The sequence below is a fragment of the Thermobia domestica genome, chromosome 7, assembly GCF_964235325.1.
Source record: "Thermobia domestica chromosome 7, izTheDome1.hap1.1, whole genome shotgun sequence".
NCBI lineage: Eukaryota > Metazoa > Arthropoda > Insecta > Zygentoma > Lepismatidae > Thermobia > Thermobia domestica.
In genome coordinates this window covers 57,697,321-57,719,144 of record NC_137460.1, presented here as the reverse complement: position 1 = coordinate 57,719,144, position 21,824 = coordinate 57,697,321, and the positions used below count along the sequence as shown (strand labels likewise).

The window sequence follows — 21,824 nt, the reverse complement described above, 5'->3', positions numbered from 1 at the left end:
TAAAGACAAACTCTATGGGAAGTATTCAGGGTCGTTTTGACGTATGATTAGCGTCATACTAAAGGCCTGACTACTTAAGGAAACATGTTAGTCGAACTCTTTAGTATGGCACTAATCACGCGTCAGAACGACTCTGCATAAGGCCCTATGAGATTAAGCAGAAGACCAAACTTCGGTTGCTGGCTTCCGCCTATATTTCTTGAATTGTTTGTTTTTTGTTTCTGATAAACATGTTAAAATTTGGAACAAAAGTAATTTGTTCTTATTTTCGACTACCTTCTAATTTAAAAAAAAAGTAGGATCAATCCTGCAGATCCCATGTTCCCTCACTTTCGTAACTTTTAGGGTTGCCAACTCTGGAAAATAAAAAAATCGGCACCCCGTCAAAATTTCCTATGATAATAGGTCTAAGTGTGAAGTATCTTTGTTCGGACCCATCCATGGCAAGGAAATGTACTATCGTGAACAAAAGCGCATTAGCACCTGTATTCTGCATATCCTTAGTACATTCATTAATAAGCCAGTGGTGCCCACCCCCCCTTATGTCCATGACGCACCCCCCCCAATTGTCTACCCGTAGGTGTTCTTCCATGAAAAAAATCTTCTTTTCGATTAATTTTTACACTCCCTCAAACATATTTATACAGATTTTTAGCCCCCCCAAATATTTCGATGACGCACTTTGCGTCATAGCCCCCCCCCTTGTGGGCACCCCTGAATAAGCTTAATAGATACATTGTACTGTAAATGAGAAACTGAAATCGGCATTGATAATTTTATTGTATTCACCAGTAACTGCCATTTCTTTAAAGTTATCGAAACAGATGAACAAAAGTATATTAATTTTTACGTGACAATTTTGGATTTGGAAAATGAAATTTATTCTTTTAAGCTATACTTTAACTACAGGAATTGCTTTAAGAAGTCCTTTTTTATTCTCAATAAATGTATAAAATTCCTTACAAGAAAATTTCAAATTTTCTCTGATACAGTTCCTGTCATCTCTTTATAATTATCTAAACAGTTGAACAAAATATATTAATGATTGTGTAGATGGTGAAAGGTAACGGTTTTGGATTTACAGAATGAAAGTTATTTTTTAAAATCTATACTTCGAATCAGATGAAATGCTTCGAAGTAGGTACAAATTAGAAAAAAAAAGGTCATAAAGGCTAGTAAGAAATTTGGACCGGTCACCGGTTTTAATCAAAATAACAGCAATATTTCCGGCTAGACCGGTGAAAAACCGGCCAGTTGGCAACCCTAGTAACTTTGCCAGCACCTATATAAATATTAACGTTACTTCGTACTATGTTCTCTTTGTCTTTAGACAGGGTGATTTAGGCAGAAGTGCTATATCTTGGAATTTTGCGAAGTAAAAATAAGATCGAAATAAAGTCGATGAGACATTAGTCATTGAAAAAGAAAGAGTGACACATGCGTCTGTGTTTCACCTAAGACAACTAGGTGCCGTCTATTTCCCTTCTGCATCTAGAAAACAGAATCTCCTATTATTACACTATCCTTAACTTTTTGATAAATTTAATGATCTTTTCTGATACAACATGGTTCGATCTTTTCTTATCAATACGTCTGCAGATTAACACCTTGCGTTCCACTGACATCCATGGAGATGTCATGAAAACGTGTCCTTTATTAAAGGTCGTACCAATCCTGGAGATGATGAAATTTTTTAATGGATGCAAGGTAAGAGTTGGTTCTACTATTTCCACTTAGGTGTCAACACCTTACTGACAAAAAAGAAAAGAATGTTTTGTCTCAGGAGATGATAGGCCTAAGGGAGCCATATGTTTGTTTTGACGATAAACAATTGGCAACACATGTGTTCAATTACGACACATATGCGTTTATTTTGACGATAAACAATTCTCAACTTCGATATCATATTTCGAGGTCGGAAAAAGAAAAAAACTTTGTCTTTGATCTCCGGTCAGTATTGCCAGCCTGAAGCAGTATAAAATTACTTCAGAACATAAAAATTTCCTTTTTCAGTCCGAATATTCCACAATGCATTTTTTTTAAAAAAATAAGTAATGTGAATGTTATCCTCGCGCTTGCACGATACCTATGACTTATATGACCGTCTAGCTCTAGACAATCTTTTAGTAGTAAATGAAAATCTGATATTATAGCACACTCCTAGGAAAATGACATCTGGAACGCAAGAGGTTAAGCTATAGATCATTCATTTGCGAACCATATCACACTCGAAAATATAAAGCGTCAAGTTTGTAGAAGCCTTGACCCATGGCGTACCCAGAATTTCATCGAGGGGAGATCAAACTCTCCAGTTAATATATTTTCAGAGTTTTTGTGCATATCTTAATGCGGTAAATGTATGATTTTTCATATCGTGTTGAAGCGAGATGTTAAAACCTGGATCCCCCATCCATGTACGTCACTGGCCTTTACTTTTGGTGTCTACGTGTTTCCCATGAAGTAAAATATTTAACCGCTTTTACCTCTTTCTTCTAATCTATGTGTTATATTTCGCGGGATATTTATTTTTCTCCGAGTGTTGATTAAAACAGGACAGAACAATTATAAACATGAGTAATACATTTTGTGTAATTAAATATATAAAATTACTTACTTGTCTTTAATCTTTGAAGATATGGACTTCCCACGTGCACTATAAGTATGCTCCAGACTAGAAATAGCTTTTGAGAATTTAGTATCTTCAGCGCTTATTTTCTTGGAAAATTTCTCCAACAGCGTTATATACATTTGCACTTGTTCAACATTATATGTACCTCCTTCAGAGAAGAGCCTTTGTAAAAATTGAAGAAAGTAATCTATTAACAATTTTGTAATTAAGATTAATAGGCAGGAACAATATCAGTGTTACATTGTAAACCATTATGAATGTGTTTGGTTTGTTACAATGTATATAACATAAAAATTGCATTTTTTTCCATTTCCCCTTACCATTCTCCATTCAAAACTTAGTAAAATGAATTATCATTTGAAAATAGAAAATATTCAAGTCTTTAGATTTGTCAGGTTATAACGGTATTTAGTTTCATCTTGGCGTTATATTCCACGAACAGATTAGTAATTTGTATCCTGAGCATTATCCTAACCCTGCTGGTAGAATATCAACCAAAGATGATATCCATAATTAACTCCCATATATGAATTAGAGACCTGCACGGGCCGGGCTTGGGCGGGCCGACTCTGTTATTTCTTTGGGCCGGGCCGGGCTTGGGCGGGCCGACACTGTTATTCCCTCGGGCCGGGCCGGGCAAAGTTCTAGGAGGCAATGGTACCATTCGGGAGGCAAGCGTCAGGTTGTGAACCAGAGTTTAGAAAATGTTTCTGAGGGTTAGGTCAAATTTAGTACTAAATTTTGAGAAAGATTCGGGTTCGAGCTAATTTTTTTAAAAATTTATCGGGCCGGGGTCGGGCCAAAATTTTAAAGTTTATCGGGCCCGGGCCAAGAATTTTGAAAAACTTATCGGGCCGGGCCGGGCTCGGGCCGAAAATCTCCAAAACTTTTCGGGCCCGGGCTGGGCAGGGCCTAGGTAGGTTCGGGCTGGATTGGGCTCGGGCCGAATAGGTGCAGGTCTCTAATATGAATACATTTTAACGGAACAACTGGATACACCACCTTCATCAACGAACTAGATTCCTTACCTTTGACCCTCCAAAACCTGACCAAAACTGATGATAATCCATCAAGCAGTTCTCCAGATTTTGTTTTTTCCCGGACGGACACACGGACAGACAGAGTAAATATAATATAGAGGGTGTTTCAAAACAACACCGACAACGTTTGGGAGGTGATTCCTTGACACCAAGATAAGACAAAAATATAGACCAACCTGGGTGCACAAATGCTTCCTTTCGGAGTTATAGGCTGCCGAAAACATGAAAAAATGAACTTTAAAGATCCATAACTCCAAAACTATGGGACCTACCGTAGTCGGGTCGAGACTTCACTTAGGAACTAATATGTTGGCTATCCAAAAATACATATATTTACGACACATATTTGCGTTTGTATAATAGTGTATGATAGATAATTATCTACACGACAGTATAACTGGGCATTAAAACTCTAGGAGCACCAAGGTATTTTGGCTTACATTAAAAACTAATGAGTGTGGGCCTCAGAGCCCCCCCCCCCCTGGTGTTCCTAGGGTTAAGCCTGTTATGTTGACCTTATGAAATAAATAAATTTTACTTAGCCGTGGCCTGATCATATCTAACATTATTTTTTAAAATAATTTATCAACTTAATCTGAATTCCATGAATTTTGTTGATTTGTCGTCCCGGCGCCCCCATGGTCGCGGCGCCCAGGGCAATCGCCCCAATTGCCCCGTCCACGCCACGGCCCTGATTGTTCATGATCATGGTTTTCTCTTTCTGTTTGTCTGTTGGGCTTCTTTTCTTCTGCTGCTGAAGAGCATTCTTAAATGGTGAAGATGTCAAAATTGCAGCTGCTTTTGTTTTTCTTCCTCTGCTGCCGAACTGCTTTCTAGGATTTTGAACTTACATTATTTCCTCAGGACGAATCAGACATCTAGTTTTAGACCTATTAAAATGAGCGTGGGTAAATTGTTCTCAGAATTAGATTGTGAAAAAGTTGTGACAGTTTTTCTTTCTGGATAGAGGCATGTTTGTAAGATACAAACAAAAAGGAAAAATAAAAGAAAATCTTGAGAGATACAATTATGGAATACTATTCCATATTTATCACCCTATTGGTATTCCATATATGCAGTGGCGTATTTAGGGGGGTGGCTTCCGGGCTTAAGCCCCCCCGAAATCTTACTTAGTATAGTAAAGTAAATGAAATATCTTGCAAATTTTCACATTTCCAGGCAAAGCCCCCCGAAAGTTAGCAAAGCCCCTCCCGAAACAAAATCGTAAATACGCCACTGCATATATGTATCCTCACCTTCTTGGAATGTCATATGTTGCAGCAATGTACAAAACACTTCAACTCTTTTATGATTTTTACGAAAATGATTGTTGACATTTGCTGTAATTCAGAATGCAAAATGACAACCATTGAACTTCTTTAAGAGTCTTCATCCCGGCGAAATTAAAATACCGCTAATTTTACAGTAATCATGTGATATCTTCAAATAGATAAAATATAATCGAAATGTGGAACAAGAGCGCCCTAGACAATATTATTTTACATGAGAAACCGTTATCACGACTCACTTATCTGCTTTCGATTTCGAGCCATTTCGAAAATCGGCATTTATTTTCGCGTTTTTAAACAGCTGAAAACGGAAAGCCACTAGGTGACTTGCGATAACGGTACCTCACGCAAAATAATATTGTCTAGGGCGCTCTTGTTCCATATTTCAATTATATTTTATCTATTTGAAGATATCACATGATTACTGTAAAATTAGCGGTATTTTAATTTCGCCGGGATGAAGACTCTTAAGAATAAAATTTACTCCACTGAAAACTTACAGTACTTACAGAAAACTCAGAAACCAGAAAAAAACTATCAACAGCTGCATCACACAAGTTCTTTCGTCTAACACTTTCTGCTCAGGTGTGGCGTAATATCCATAGATCTATAACAGTCTGCACCTATCATCCCTACGCGGCAGCACCATACATCCACTATAGGTTGGTCCATATTAGTAGTACTATTCCATATTTGTAAAAATGAAATGAAATCTTTAGTTTTACGTCCCACGCTTATGCCGATTAGGCTAAAGGAGACGGTGATGATGAGTGATGAATGAAGTGGTGGAATGAAGAAAGTGGGAGGAAACGGAAGAACCCCGAGAAAACCCACGCATACGGTGTTTGTCCACCACAAAGTTCACTTGGCGGGGGCTGGGATCGAACCCAAATATTCCATATTTGTATCCTTTTCTCTAGATATAGGGTGCATCATTTTTAATGTCCAATCGTGATAACGGAGGAACTAGAAGAGGGAGAAAAGCGAAGTTTTGCACGAACCAACTATAAGGAGTTGACATATTTGCACAGAAACACCTACCAAACAGTGTTGCCAACCAAATATAAAGTTATAGTATTTCAAATGACACTACGTCACAGTATTTCGTATCTCAAATCAGCATGTCAAACGAAAACTTAAAATACCACATTTATTATTCAGTGTTGCAAAATAAGGATGTTATAATACCACAAACATAGAAAGTTTGGAAGCCCTTATCACTGTACATCACAACGGAGATGGACAGCATGATGTACATTAAAAGTATCTTAGCATTGGATACCATGGTTGTGAATCGGAAAAAAGTTACAAGGGCTTGAATTTTTTTTTTAAGAAAAATTTTATTTCGAAAACATCCTTAGATAAGTATCATATTTAGTTACTTGTATGGTTTGTAATTGACAAGCAGACCATTTTCCCGTTTACAGCACTTCTCAAACCGTTCCGGAGATATGACAAACATTGATACTGTTCACAACACTGCTGAAAATGGCATATTTGTGGAAAATATTTTTAAAAAATTATTGTTTCTCTTCTCTTTTACAGCATTACGGCAATAGCTTTTAGTAGCTGTAATTACAACAAGTTCTCACAATTACATGATTTAAGAAATGTTGCGAACTTCAGTAATGTTTATCATATCTCCGGAACGGTTTGAGATATCGAAGTGCTGTAAAACGGCAAAATGACTTTTTTTTTTTTTTTTTTGCCAATCGCAAACCATACAAGTAACTAGATATTATACTTATCTAAGCATGTTTTCGAAATAAAAGCTTTTTAAAAAAAATCAAGCTCTTGTAACTTCGTTCCTATTCATTCGAAAAAAGTCATATCATGACCATGGTATCCAACATTAAGGTATTTCCGATGTACATTATCCTGTCTATCTCCGTTGTGGTGTATAGGGAAAAGAAGTTTACAAACTTTGGATGTTGTAATACTATAACATCCTTAGTTTGCAACTCTGAATAATAAATGTGGTATTTTTAGTTTTCGTTTGACATGTTGATTTGAAATATGTGATAAACTCACGTAGTGCCATTTGAAAAAAAAAAACTTTATATTGGGTTGGCAACACGGTTTGTTGGGTGCTTCTGTTTAATACGTGCAAAGATGTCAACCTCCTTATAGTTGCTTCGTGCAAAGTTTCGCTTTTCATCATCTTTTGCTTTCCCCGTTATCATGGTTGGACATTATAAATGATGCACCCTGTATATATATATATATATATATATATATATATATATATATATATATATATATATATATATATATATATATATATATATATATTTTATAAAAATGGTATACATGTATATACTAATATATCTCTAACATGATTAAACTAATGCTGAAAGTAAACCACAACATGTTCTATTTTTATTTCTTACAGCATTAAGTCATTAATTATGTTTTATGCCGTAATTAGACTGGGTAATAACGTACTGGTCTCCAATTCCAGTAGTAACCTTTTGATATGTACAGTGACTAGCAGAATTATTCGGACAGATCCAATGAAATACATATAACGGGCTATGGCTCCGAAATGAAAACATATTTTGTACACAACAATACATAAGAAAAAGGAGCTAAATACGCATACCTGAAAAACACAATGAAGCGTGTAGTTGCTGTCAACAGTACGGATATAATTAATCGCAATGAAAACCATACCCAAATTTTCCCCAGCAAAATTATTCGGACAGTACGACATCTCTGAGATAATGTGAGCACTATGAGAAGTGGTGCTAGTGTTGAGGGTTGTGTTAAGTACTGCAGTCGTTATCGTGGCAGTAAGATACAGCAACTCGTTGTCAACACAAACAATGGGTCAAAGAGGAAAGAACGCGACATTTGAAAAGCGGCAAATAGCAATTTTTCATTATGAAAAAGGAAAAATTGCAGAGATGTCGCAAATGAAAAAAGTACAGTATGTGATATTATCAAGCGATACAAGGTTGAAGATAGAGTTGATTTCCTCCCTAACACGGAACGTCCAAAAAGACATTTTCGGAGAGACGGGAATCCGCAATAGTCCGGAAAGTAAAAAAGGGTCAACGAATCAAGGATCAACGAAAGGATCAGTAAAAAAGAATCAATCAGCTTCAAAAATCGCTGACGAGGTTGGAATATAAATGGGGATCGACGTGAGTCCCGATACAATTAGAAGAGTCCTGAGAAGAACTAGTTTTCATGGCCGCGTAGCATGCAGAAAGCCTCATATCAACAAAACAAACAGGAAGAAAAGACGAGTTTTGCGAAATAATACCAGTATATGGGTGCCAACTGGTGGAACTACGTGATTTTTTCTGATGGAAGTAAGTTCAATATCTTCTGTTCTGATGGGAAGGTAATGGTGTGCAGAAGAAACAATACCAAGCTGTAGGAACAAAATTTGCAGCCGTCAGTAAAATACGAAGGAGGGAGCGTAATGGTATGGGGCTGCATGTCAGCGTCTAGAGTAGATAAGTTGGTGTTCATTGAACAGTCAATGAAGAAACACTTCTACCTGCAAATTCTCAAATATAATTTAAAGAAGGCAGAAAAATGGGGATATTAGATGCATTGAAATTCTACCCGAAACACAGCTCATATTGTAAAACTGTGGTTACTATACAATTGCCCAAAGACATTCCATTCCCCTCTCCAGTCTCCAGATATGAACCCCATTGACCATTTGTGGGATAAACTAGAGAAACAAGTTCGAAATGTGTTATAAACTAGACAAACAAGTTCGAAATGTGTGATAAACTAGAGAAACAAGTTCGAAAAATATGCATAACCTCGAAAGCGCATCTGAAGGACGTGTTTCGTCAAGAATAGGTCAGGATTATTGTTGCATACACTCGCAAACTTGTGACTGGTATGTCAAATAGACTACATGCAGTTCTTAAGCAGAAAGGACTGCCTACTAGATATTGAGTTTTATATTTTTTACTCGTTAAGTGTGATTTCTGATCAGGTGTCCGAATAATTTTGCAACATCCGAATTCGTATTGTGTTTGTTTTGATCTCACTACTTTACATTGATTGTTAAGTTATTTTATTTTCGAAGTCTAAAATTGTTTATGTTTGTTGGATGTCAGAGAAAATGATAGCATATTATTTACATTTGCTTTTTCTTTGAAATAAATCCAATCTTTTGTTCAAACACTATAGTGTCCGAATAATTCTGCTAGTCACTGTATGCCAAAATATTTTGAAGCAACAAATGAAATGAAAAGGTGAATAATGAAAAATAAATAAATCATACTAAATTTTTTACTTACTTGAGTGACTTTATGTAAGTCACATTGGAATTTCTAATCCATGCATACTTTGATTTCAACTCTGACAACTCAACTTGACATGCCTTTTTAACATCTATTCTGAATTTCTCCGAAAGATCTCTGATCTAAATAATAAACAAATAAATAATAACAATAGGAAGAAGAAGAAGAAGTAGTAGTAGTAGTAGTAGTTGTTGTTGTTGTTAACCGGGTTTTATACAAAAGCGATACATTACAAATAAAAACTGCATTTTATACAGTTGTTGTTTTTGTTAACTGGATTTTATACAAAAGCAATACATTACAAATAATATCCCAACAATATGTTATAATCAACTTGTTATATGAATGGAACAAAATCTTAAAAACAAGGCCTATCTAATAGATATGATTTTTACTATTACATCGTAAGATCTGATCTGATCTTATCTTGAGAGCAAATATGAAATTTCTGAGTTAAGAAGTAGGGCACTCAGTTCCAGAAAGCTAGAACTAGCTATTAGAGAATATTGTGGTAAAAAATGACAGTCGAAAAAAAAGTGATATATTTTAAATATTTTTCACACAGGTGGAAAAACCAGAGATTAATTTATTTCTCTATGCCCATTGAGTTAGAAGAGACCAGAAGTCTCCACCTAACAGTAAAATTCTAAATATTGTTCTATGCTACGTGACTTCTGTAGGTGAGTGGGTCACAACAGAAATAGGTTAAGAGGAATTTAACCACAGTTACACGATTCATATAAAAGACTGCCGTAAATTTGCTTCGGGGTTCAGTTTGTACAGTGGAGAAGCAAGGCAGTTGTTTTGAAGAAGTCTCGATCGTTCGGAACATAGAGATGGATCTCTCCTGCCCATCAAAGGTTGGATCTTCTGGTCTCTTCTGCCGAATAATATTATAAGTGACTATCCCATAATTTGGATAAATGTTAAATTGTAATTTTCAATAGGAAATGTTCAAAATTCTTACCATGTAATAGGAAATGTCTCCCATCTAATTCATAAATATTCAAATTAACTAGCTTTCACTTTTTAATTAGTTATTAATTTTGTAACTACATTTAATTTGTCATTATATTTCAATAAATCATTTTAAATGTACTAGCAATCCTTTTAACATCATTTAAATTTGTTTCCATTATAATTAAAGGTGTATCTTATTTAGCAGTGACAGGCATTTTGGTTAGCCAATGCTCTTACCAAGATATTTCAATTACATTTGCTAATGACGTTATGGCTAACAAAGTTAAATAACTCACCGCAATAGAAAAGTACACCACATGGCTCTCTAGGCGATATATGACATGCTAAGAATCTCTTACATTTCCTTTGATCAATTGCAAATGCATTTTTCCATTTTTTGTACATTATTCTCATGCCAGTTTAATTGTGTTGTGTTATTTATGGTTTGTGTACCAATAGACTTAGTTTTCACATTATTGTGCGAGTTTTGTTATGTCAAGACCTCGCCGCACTAGAGCGAATACGAGGAACATGTCTCAAGAAAATTCCGCTTCATCAAATGGGTCAATCCCCCCTCCCTCTTCCCTTGCTATATTCTCGGGTCAACAAACTGAACGCGCCGATCGCTTTCTGGCGAATTTTGAAAGAATTGCAGCAATCTCTAATTGGGACGATACTAAACGTCGCACTATTTTTCCGTTATGTTTAAGTGACGTGCCAAAGTTCTGGTATCATTCAAAGCCGTCTCATGCAACATTAACTTGGAATGATTTAAAATCCGCTTTTTTGAAACAATTTGGACCAAATACCGCACCATTATCTGACATTGAGAATTACAGAAGCTGTTATCAACAGAACGGCGAATCTCTTTTACATTGCATATACGGAAAAAAATATCTGTCAGCAGCTTGATCCCCAACCTGCATTTTCAGATTTTTTACAGGACACAATTACCAATATGTTACCTACTTATATCCTTGACTTTTCCCAACAAACCATTAATAATTTCGATCAATTGGTTACCGCAGCTGAAATTCGCCAAAGGGCAGATTGCTTAGCTCAAAGACGTCTCTCTTCATTACCTACCCCTCCACAGTCTTCCATCACCACGCCTAATACGTCACAAGACGATGCGTTGAATAACATAATCTCTAAATTAGAAAATCTACAGGTTCAGATGAACACATATTGTAACAGTCAAAGCACCCCGCACACAGTGGCGTTTGCAGACGCCCACCCTCACTTTTCTTCGGTTCCTCCACAAAAAGGCAGAGATCTGTCTTATAATAGCAAATCAGAACATTTTTATGATCACAAATGTTCTAAAGGAAATTTTTCACGGTCTCCTAGTCGTGATAGACAGTTTAGTAAAGAACGCAGGGAAAGAAAAAATTCTTTCTCCGAATGTCGGGAATGTACTCATTCCCATAGCAATACACAAAATGGTTGTTATGACCACTCACGGTCCCGCTCTAAATCGAAGGATTGTTCGTGCCATCAGTCTAATAACAAAGATACTTCCAATTCTAAGAATGGTACCCAGAAACAAAATTCCCATAACGGAAAACAACAATTCAGGAATTCTCGTTCAAAAGTTTCTAGAAAGCACAATAACCGAAGTCAATATTCTTCAATGTTTTCTAACGTACCTCCGATGATGTATCCAGCATTTTTTCCCTACCAATTTCCAAATTTCTCTCCCTCAGCACTCAATCCGTATGCTAGTCCGTTTGTAGCTAATCAATCCACCTCATCACCCTTTGCTACCTTCCCCCCAGACAATCAAAAAAACTAATAAATCAAACGGAGGTTTCCCAGCCAGAACCTCCGCACGGGGTAGAATGGCCAATCTCTAGCAGTAGTAGGCTGCCCAGTAACACTGTTAACACTGTGCCTGATTCAAACCAGCGTCTACAACAATGTGACGCGGTGCCCGCCTCACGTAACGTTTGTATAGATAATGCTGGCAGCGCACCTAGTTCGAACCTTAAACCCCAATACAATAAGTATATAACCACTAACAGAAATTCGTCCTTTAACGCAGTGACTTCGTCAACTGTGACTCCCCAAACCAAGAGTAGCAACGGGGTTAATGATTTAGATAACGTAAAAACGAACGATATTCACCGGGACTCGATCATCCCACGACCATCCCAGCCAAATTGCAGTCAGGTGCGTACCCCCTTGATTAAGAAGCGTCAGTTAACGTTTATTAAAGGCATAATAGGTGAGAAACAACATCATTTTCTTTTGGATACGGGAGCAGAATGTAATATTATACCTTTATCAGCTTTGCCACCAAACTCCCATTGTTTTAATTTATCCACAACTCTACATGGAATTTCTAATACGCCAGTTCGGTTACTCAAAACTATTACACTTCCTATCTTTATAGGACATAAACAATTCAGCGTACTTTTTCGTGTTTCTCCATCAGCACAAATGCCTATAATAATAGGGAACCCGTTCTTAAACCAACATTCTGCAAAGTTAGATTATACTAAAAATGAGCTAATCTTGAAACGTTTTGGGAAAAAACCACCTTCGCAACACTATGACAATATTCAGGTTACGGTTTCTAAATTCGTTTCCGCTAACATTCCAGCCACCCGCAACTACCTTTTCGAAGTTGCCAGGCCAGTAACGGTTCCTCCTCACAGCGTTTCTATTCTTGAACTAAGTCTACCTATGAAAGGTGACGTCAGAGAGTTTTACCTCAATTCTCCCATTCACAAAAATATGAAATCGTGTTACACTGTTCACACAGTAGTCAACGCTGCTTTCCCCGCTATCCCCCTTGTCAACCCCACTGACCACGCTCAGCATTTTAAGAAGGGTACTGTTATTGTCTCTGGCATTCCTTTCAATAGCGAATATCAAACTCAACAGGTTAATATTGTCACTAAATTGTATGATCTTACTCCAGATCAAATAGAGTCACAGAAAAAAGAAAGGCACGAAAAAATCAAACACCTTGTAGACCCCACCAAATTTAAACTAAATAATAAACTTAGTGACGATCAACAAAAACAAATACTAGATATCTTACTCAGTCATGTATGTGCTTTCAAATGGAGTAAAGAAGACTTTACAAAAATCACGAATTATTCTGCTTCACTGGATTTAGTAAACCGTACCCCATTTCAGGTTGTACCTTTTACGGTGCCTCACCGCCTTAGACCGAAAGTCAAACAGAAGGTCTTGGAGCTTCTCGACCAAGGAATATTAGAACCTGCCAATAGCCCTTACAGAAATAACGCGATTGCTGTGTTAAAACCGAATTCTAAGGATGATATACGGCTAGTCCTGGATTTGAGAAAATTGTCACAACACTGTGTATCTATAGCAGAACCGATCACTCCTATGAATGATGTTTTAGACCATCTTTCGAACTCAAGGTTCATGTGTTCAATTGATATGTCTTCATCTTTTTTCCAAATCGAGTTAGACGAAAAAGACAGAGATGCAACAGCATTTTCGCTTCGTGATATTGATTTGCCACATGCTCAGTTTCGCTTAAAACGCTATCCCCAGGGCCATGTAAATGCGTCCATAAGTTTGCAACGAATTTTAAAAGAAATTTTCAAAGACATCCCGCGAAATCGTCTTTTAATCTACGTAGATGATTTTCTTCTTCACTCTGATTCCTTTGAAGAGCTTCTTGATACCCTAAAGCAAGTATTGGAAAAAGCTGAAGCTCACTCTGTTCTTTTTAATTTGAAAAAATCAGAATTCGGTGTTACCTCTACCAAATTTTTGGGACATGTAGTCTCAAATGGTCAGATCAGACCGGATCCTGCTAAACTAGAGGCCATATTGGAAATCCCTAGGCCTACTACTGTTAAACAATTAAAATCATGGCTTGCTACAATTAATTTTTATCGCTCTTACTTGGTAAACATTTCAAACATCTTAGCACCATTATATGACGCTCTTAAAGGTTCCCCCGAACTCTTAAGTGGGACAAGCATATGCAAGATGCATTCGAAACTGCACGCGAACTATTAACAATAGAACCAGTTTTAACAATATTTTCTACAGAAAACACACAACATTTACTCACGTGTGACAGTTCAAGTATTGGAATCGGAAGCGTTCTGTTGCAAAAACGAGAAAATGAAAGTGATTGGCATGCCGTTCATTACATTAGCGCGCGTCACCCTACCCGCGTCAAACCTCTTCCTATTTACAGTCAAGAGTTATTTGCCATATATTATTCGCTAGTGAAATTAAGAAAATACTTGTTAGGTGCTAAATTCACTATAGTAACCGATAATAAATCGTTATCGGCACTCCAGAATACAAAGAACCTCTCAGCAAAGCACATACGTTGGCTCGAGTATATTAATTCTTTCAACTTCTCTATAGCACATGTAAAAAGTTCTCAAAATAGTATCAGTGACCTGCTATTTCGTAACCCTCTACCCTTTAAAGATGAAGATCTTGAAATCATTGAACCTGACGTTCACCCCTTAAGTCTGTTAGCATTGGACAGCAAAACAGACATTGCTAGTTTGCAAAGACAAGATTCTTATTTTTCAAAGGTCATAAACACTTTGCATGCACAAGATCAAAGCCACCCACAGTTCAATCTTTGGCGCAAGCAATTCACTTTTATGGATGGCATTTTTATACAGAAAAATGCATTCAACCACGTCCCCTAGATTGTTAGTATGCGTACCGCAAGTGTTAAGAAACACTGTTTTTCAAGAGGTACATGCTAATCAATTAACACATCCAGGGTACCTAAAGACATACTATATATTAAGATCTAAATACTTCATACGTAACATGAAAAATTGGTTGTATGAAAAGATACGAAGCTGCCCAGATTGCGCCAAAAACAAAAGAAACTACCAACAGAATAATCTTCACGTCCAAACGCACCAACCCACAAGTCTTTTTCACACCTTTGTACTTGATTCGTGTGGAAAATTTCCAAAAACAACTTCCGGAGACCATCAATACATATATGTTGCTGTTGATATGGCATCATCCTTTTGCATAACCCACCCGGTGAAAGATATGACGTCAGACACGTTCATATCTTTTCTAATGGAACAAATAATAATACCATATGGGGTACCTTCGGTAATTTTACTTGACAAATCAAGTAATCACACAAGTGCGAAGACAAAAGAATTTCTGCAGTCCATGAACATTTCAGTGAAATATTCTTTACCTTTAGGCCACTTTTCGCTAGGTGCAGTGGAACAGAAAATACAACAAGTTCAGAATGCGCTAAAATTCCTTTCAAGAAACAACAAGGAAGATTGGCACCTATTTTTACCACAAGCCACTGCCTCCGCGAATCAAACTCCCAATACTAAATTCTGTTCTAGTCCGTTTGAGCTCGTGTATGGCGTCCAACCTCGACTGATTATTGATAATTTATTAAGAGTTCCCATTCAACATACAGATAATCATGATCGCCTGTTACATCTAGACGAGCTACGATTATTAGTCAACTACCAGAAACATAAAGCTTTCACCGATCTAAAGGCTAAAATCGAATCAAAGAAAGTTCCAACCACGTATCAACCTAACCAAATGGTATTAGTAAAAAATACATATCGCAAACCAAATGAACCAGCTGCTTTCAGACAGAATTATTTAGGTCCATTCCGTCTAGTTTCGAAGATTGACAACAACTCCTACAATGTAGAAATGGATGGAAAGATACAACCAATCTCTAAGACTAGATTAAAGCACTATTTTCCTGACGTAGCTCCTGACGTACAATTTGAAACGAAATATAGGAACTTCTGGAAGCACAACACTCGTTAATACACCAAAAACTTTAACTCATAGAACTAACGACCTTGTCTCACGTTCCATGATTAAAAAAAAAAAAAAAAAAAAAAAGAACCGACATATCACAATCAATCATCCATTGCATTTAACAGGTTCACGACTTTCATTGCACAGGATACATATCTCACTCGCACACTAATAAGGGGGAAACATCTTTTATTTTTAACCAATCCATCTCTTAAATGTTTACAGTAAACGTTCCTGCATTACTGATAATAAGTATCTCACTGCGCTTAGACCCCGAAAAAAAACTTTCATTTTTGCCAACCAATCAGGAGCGAGTATTTTTCTTTTCATTTTAATGAGCGAGTTGTCAAAACATCTGGTCTGGGAATTCCTTCCTCCCCCAAGCCCAAACACCTGGATTCCTTAGTTGTTTGTTGAATACACTGAAAAACGGAAAAAGTGAAAGTTATTTCGTTCAAGATAGATTTCAATACGAAATCTTTGCCACTTGAATATATTGATGCAGTTCAAATATAATTGTTTCCATCAAGTATGGCAACTAACTTTATTCTTAACAACTGGAGAATGTAAATATTTTTCGTATACCTTTCAGTGATTATTTATCGTACTTACAGGCGTGTTATACGCGAACCCCCTGTTCCCTTAACACCTATACAAAATTCCGAAATCTTAACAATTTCACAAATGAAAAACCTTCCGCGCCAACCCACACCCCCTTGTTCACCGAAGTATTTACCTGTAGCCCACCCACTCTTCAAGCAATCTTCTACCTCCGCATATTGATAACTGTGATCTCTTATGTCAGCTGTGTCCTTAGTAAAGTTACAATATTTTATACTTTGTATATATTTTGATGGACAGATGCCCCTTTAGCATAATAAAATATGCCTTAGTTTTAAGTTTAATATATATATATTTATAGTTTCGAATAGAATGTCTCTATTAATATATTCATTTATGGGAAATTAATAAGGGAAAACTTATTTTATTACTATCGACATAGTTTCATTCTCTCCTCATTCTCTCAGTAAAAGGGAATCTCTCTTGAGACATCATTATCATTATTTTACCCGTATTTAATTGACTATTGTCTCAGTAATATGATTATGTGGGAGCTTTTTCTATTGGTAATACGGATCATCATCCTATGAATTAACTATAACTGGCATGAAGGAAAAAAAAACCTTTTCTCCCTCTCTTTACCGTTTATGACACACCTCCTTCATCCTATCTTAACTACCAAGACACCCAAAATACGTCACAAATCACAAGCAGAAGGACTTCTACCAGTGACCTCCAGAAGCTGATCCTAGGACAACCTTATGAGAATCCTGCTGATCCAGAACTGTTCCATGGAGACCTGCCTGCAATCATCGGAGTTACTACCCAAAGCTGCATATCAATACTATATTGAAACCCAGTTTCGTTCTCCAACTGTCCTCAATATCTCCAGGAAACTGCATTAAAGCCTTTTGAACTGGAAATATCTTAGGCTTATAACTGTGCTCCCCAAAGTACTTCACGACGTGATGCAGTGCCAGCTAACAGACTATGGGTTCTACAATGCTTTGCAGTGCATCTCACAGCTTCTAAGTCCATGGTTTTCATCCAGTGAAAATGTAGGACAGAGATCTTCGTAGCTCGGTTACGAAGCCATGCAAATGTGTTATATTAATAACACTTAATCTTAAGATTAAAAACACTGACCCATCTTATAAACACTCGTTGAGACTATGTTCTTACAATACGATCAATATATCAGTGTGACTAATAAGTATAAGTAAGTGACAAAAGTAAACGACGGAATAACATGGAGTGGACTTCGATAACTGACCACTAGAACTGTCGCCCCTTTTGTGCTTTAACCTTATCTACCAAGTGAACACTCGCTGGGATACTCAATCGCGAATTGAATTTGCTGTGTGTGTGGTTTTTTTTTTTTTTTTTTTTTTTTTTTTTTTTATAAGAAGAAGGCTCATTCATAATCAAATGCGTCGAACTTTACACCCTATCCAAAGTGAAGTCAAAGAGACTGGTTAGTAAACAGTGTTTTTTCTCACAGAAAAATGTGCATTAAACGAACAGTGCATCAATTTGTGTTTAATTTTCTTTTCTGTGTGTATAATAAGTGACTCCTTTAGGAATCAGTGAAAGTAACGCTATTTTTACTTTAAACAAAAAAAGAAAAAAACAGCACACAATCGAAAAAAAAATAGTGATCACAACATACATTGAAAAGTAATGTGTGATGAATTTATTCTAGGAGGGGTAATGTGGTAAAAAATCACAGTCGAAAAAAAAGTGATATATTTTAAATATTTTTCATACAGGTGGAAAAACCAGAGATTAATTTATTTCTCTATGCCCATTGAGTTAGAAGAGACCAGAAGTCTCCACCTAACAGTAAAATTCTAAATATTGTTCTATGCTACGTGACTTCTATGACAACAGAAATAGGTTAAGAGGAATTTAACCACAGTTACACGATTCATATAAAAGACTGCCGTAAATTTGCTTCGGGGTTCAGTTTGTACAGTGGAGAAGCAAGGCAGTTGTTTTGAAGAAGTCTCGATCGTTCGGAACATAGAGATGGATCTCTCCTGCCCATCAAAGGTTGGATCTTCTGGTCTCTTCTGCCGAATAATATTGTAAGTGACTATCCTTCTACTTATCCCATAATTTGGATAAATGTTAAATTGTAATTTTCAATAGGAAATGTTCAAAATTCTTACAATGTAATAGGAAATGTCTCCCATCTAATTCATAAATATTCAAATTAACTAGCTTTCACTTTTTAATTAGTTATTATTAATTTTGTAACTACATTTAATTTGTCACTATATTTCAATAAATCATTTTAAATGTACTAGCAATCCTTTTAACATCATTTAAATTTGTTTCCATTATAATTAAAGGTGTATCTTATTTAGCAGTGACAGGCATTTTGGTTAGCCAATGCTCTTACCAAGATATTTCAATTACATTTGCTAATGACGTTATGGCTAACAAAGTTAAATATCTCACCTCAAAAGAAAAGTACACCACAATATGTATTGAATACACATCACTCAGATTTATCAGGCAGAGTCCTTGACAAATTGCAGCGTCACTGTTTAATATGTTACAAGTTTCAGTTCAAGACTACACACATGAATGAAAGTACAAAGACTGACTATATCCATTTTTTAAAAAAAAAGTCTCAAAATCTTATAGAAATTATGTGATAAATGATATGTGTCTTACCTGATCTGACCTGGCTTCATTGTTTACGAAGTTATTTTCATCACATATCATTGTGCACTGTTCTGATAATGTTTCAGTTAAAGACTCCAACTTCGATTGTAAAGATGTAGCTATATTTGAACTAGCTTCCTCAAGAATTTCATTCATATTCTGAAATGAAGTTCACTATTAAATATATGAAAAAAAAAACTTAATCGAATATGATACTAATAGACCTACATCACATAATGGATCCCTTAATGTTTGTTCCTTCCTATTTTGTTCTACATATTTATCATACGCGTAGGCCAATGGAAAGATAAGTAAGTTTCTTTTTTCTTTTACAGAATCAAGAATATTATGCATTTTTTAAACACCCCAAGACAAGCCCACCGTCGGAAGCTGAGGGGGGCCTGGGCCCCCGAAAGTTAGATTAGGACTCCGAGGATCTAGATAACTTTACTAGGGTCCTTACTTGAATATATGATAACGAAACACAATACCTCAACGCCTCTCCCTCAAATGATACAGAAATTATGGCACCCAATCCCGAAGTTATCGCCACCTTCAGCGGTTCGCATTACGAACTATGTTCACAAACTTATAATGCCCTCGTGCCTAACGGAGCCCTTCCCCCGAGTTATCGTTGCCTTCCGAGGTTCGCATTAGTAATTATATACACAAACGGCGCCTAAAGAAGCCTTACCCCGAGTCATTGCTGCCCTCTGAGGCTCTTATCAATATTGCGATTTTTCGCATCAGTATTTACGTTCACAAAGGGGCAAGCCTTTGGCGCACCGCGTTTGTTGGATCACTAAAACAATCTTTCAAGTAATGCAAAGCTACGAATCCCGGAGTTCAATTTTTCACTCAATGCTATAGGATGAGTTAAGTAATTTCATCACTTTCCATTATCAGGGAAAGCGGAAGATTCCCAAGTAGCATTTTTGATTTAGTGCTAAGGTAAAGAAAGTATAAACTGGAAGTATACTTCACTGTATTTTCATGCAGACATATTCCCTTACCCTCCCTATCTTTGATCCATTTCTGCTTTAAGGTTTCTTTGTACGAAAATTTAAATAAAAAATCGCAATTTTTCTCTTTCATTATAATAATTATAGGTCAATAGAAAATTTAACAATTGTAAGTTCCATATGTATCACATTGCTTTGGAACTCATCGAAAATAAATAACATTGGAAGAACTGGCGGAAATACGTCATACCTGAATGAGGCATATTTAAAACTAATTTTATAGAAATATGAAATTGCAACAATGATAGCAACTGCAAAATCTGATAGATAATCTCGCTTGTTGTCAATCGATAATAGCAACAGCAGAGAGTGAAGTCCTGCTAGAACAACTTTACTTCTGCTTCGCATGTAATTATTATAGACATGAGTAGATGACGGGAGGAGCAGCCAGACGGACAAAAATTACTTTCTATAGGCTATCTATTAACTAAACTTTATATTTACAAAGTAAACGAAAGGAGGAAGGGAGCTAATATTCGCACACAGAATGTCTCTAAAATCTTCATCCGATTTCGAAGTGTTATTAGTCGCAAACGGTTAACCACATTTGAATAGAACAGCTATGGTTCGAAAGAGGGAAGCAATTGTGCAACAATACATATAAACTTTAGGACGATGAAAATGTGTAATAAATTTTATGAGGTTAAAATCAACCTCGATACAGGAGGCTGAAAGCCTAATTAATATGTATATTTATCATTTTTTCTCTATTCTTTTATTAAGGACAATAAAAGGGAAACAATACTACAAGTTTAATATTATGCAGACCTAATCTGGTAACAAGCAATTTCATCGTCTCTCTGTCAACAGACCTGATATACTTTGTCAGTCACATGCTGCTTTTAAGCCATGAATACCAGTCCAAGGATAGAGTTGCAATGTATTTCGCATCGACAGGAGAATTACAGAAGAAAGAAATAACGTCAAACTGATGGAAGCTTGGAAAAGAAGAACTAAAACGACACCGACCGAAGTTAAGGACCACGATCTGGACTTCGATTCGTGATCAGTTGGAATTAGATCGTCGCTGAATTTGACACCCGTCAGTCAGTAAATTGCGAATTTAAGCCTGGTTCTTTGGACCGCCGTATTTCTGCACATTATAAAATAAATTTTGTAGACAAAAATACGCTTGAACGGTTAAACGAACTAAGTTTAATTCGAGTACGGAAACCGCAAGTTTCGAGTGCTAACCACATTGCCACCAAGGACCACTAGAATTGGACACATTTTGCCACAAATTGGACATAACTGTAGAGACAGTTTAAACGGGTGTTATCCCAGTGCATATGGAACTGTATTCCATTGAAAGTGTGAATGTACTCCAGATACTACCATCTCGAGTAATCCATTGGTTTTTAAAAGCGGGAAATTTTTGATACTCTGATCTTTGTACATCTAAGACTGCCAAATTTAATATCAAAATTATTTAGAGATAGATGAAAGATACTAAGAGAAATCAAGTTAAACTTCAGCAGCACGGTTACACGGTGTCTTTTGAGAAAACCTAATAATTCTACTCTCGCCCATATTTGCCTAGTGTAATCTTAGACTTGTTGTCTCATGAAAATGCATTTTGTTGTTCATTTTATATTCAT

At 36.3% G+C, this 21,824-nt stretch overlaps 1 protein-coding gene across 3 annotated transcripts in view; it reads right to left on the bottom strand.

Annotated features, from left to right (window-relative positions):
* Positions 1-21,824, bottom strand: part of LOC145690134 (uncharacterized) — a 171,836-nt gene that overhangs the window by 51,667 nt on the left and 98,345 nt on the right. For all 3 annotated transcript variants that reach the window (XM_081764723.1, XM_081764726.1, XM_081764725.1), the window contains 3 exons: positions 19,214-19,363; positions 9,227-9,351; positions 2,615-2,791 (listed from right to left, as the gene is read on the bottom strand). In XM_081764723.1, coding sequence (XP_081620849.1) covers positions 2,615-2,791; positions 9,227-9,351; positions 19,214-19,363 — 452 coding nt within the window. The remainder of the gene's footprint in view (positions 1-2,614; positions 2,792-9,226; positions 9,352-19,213; positions 19,364-21,824) is intronic.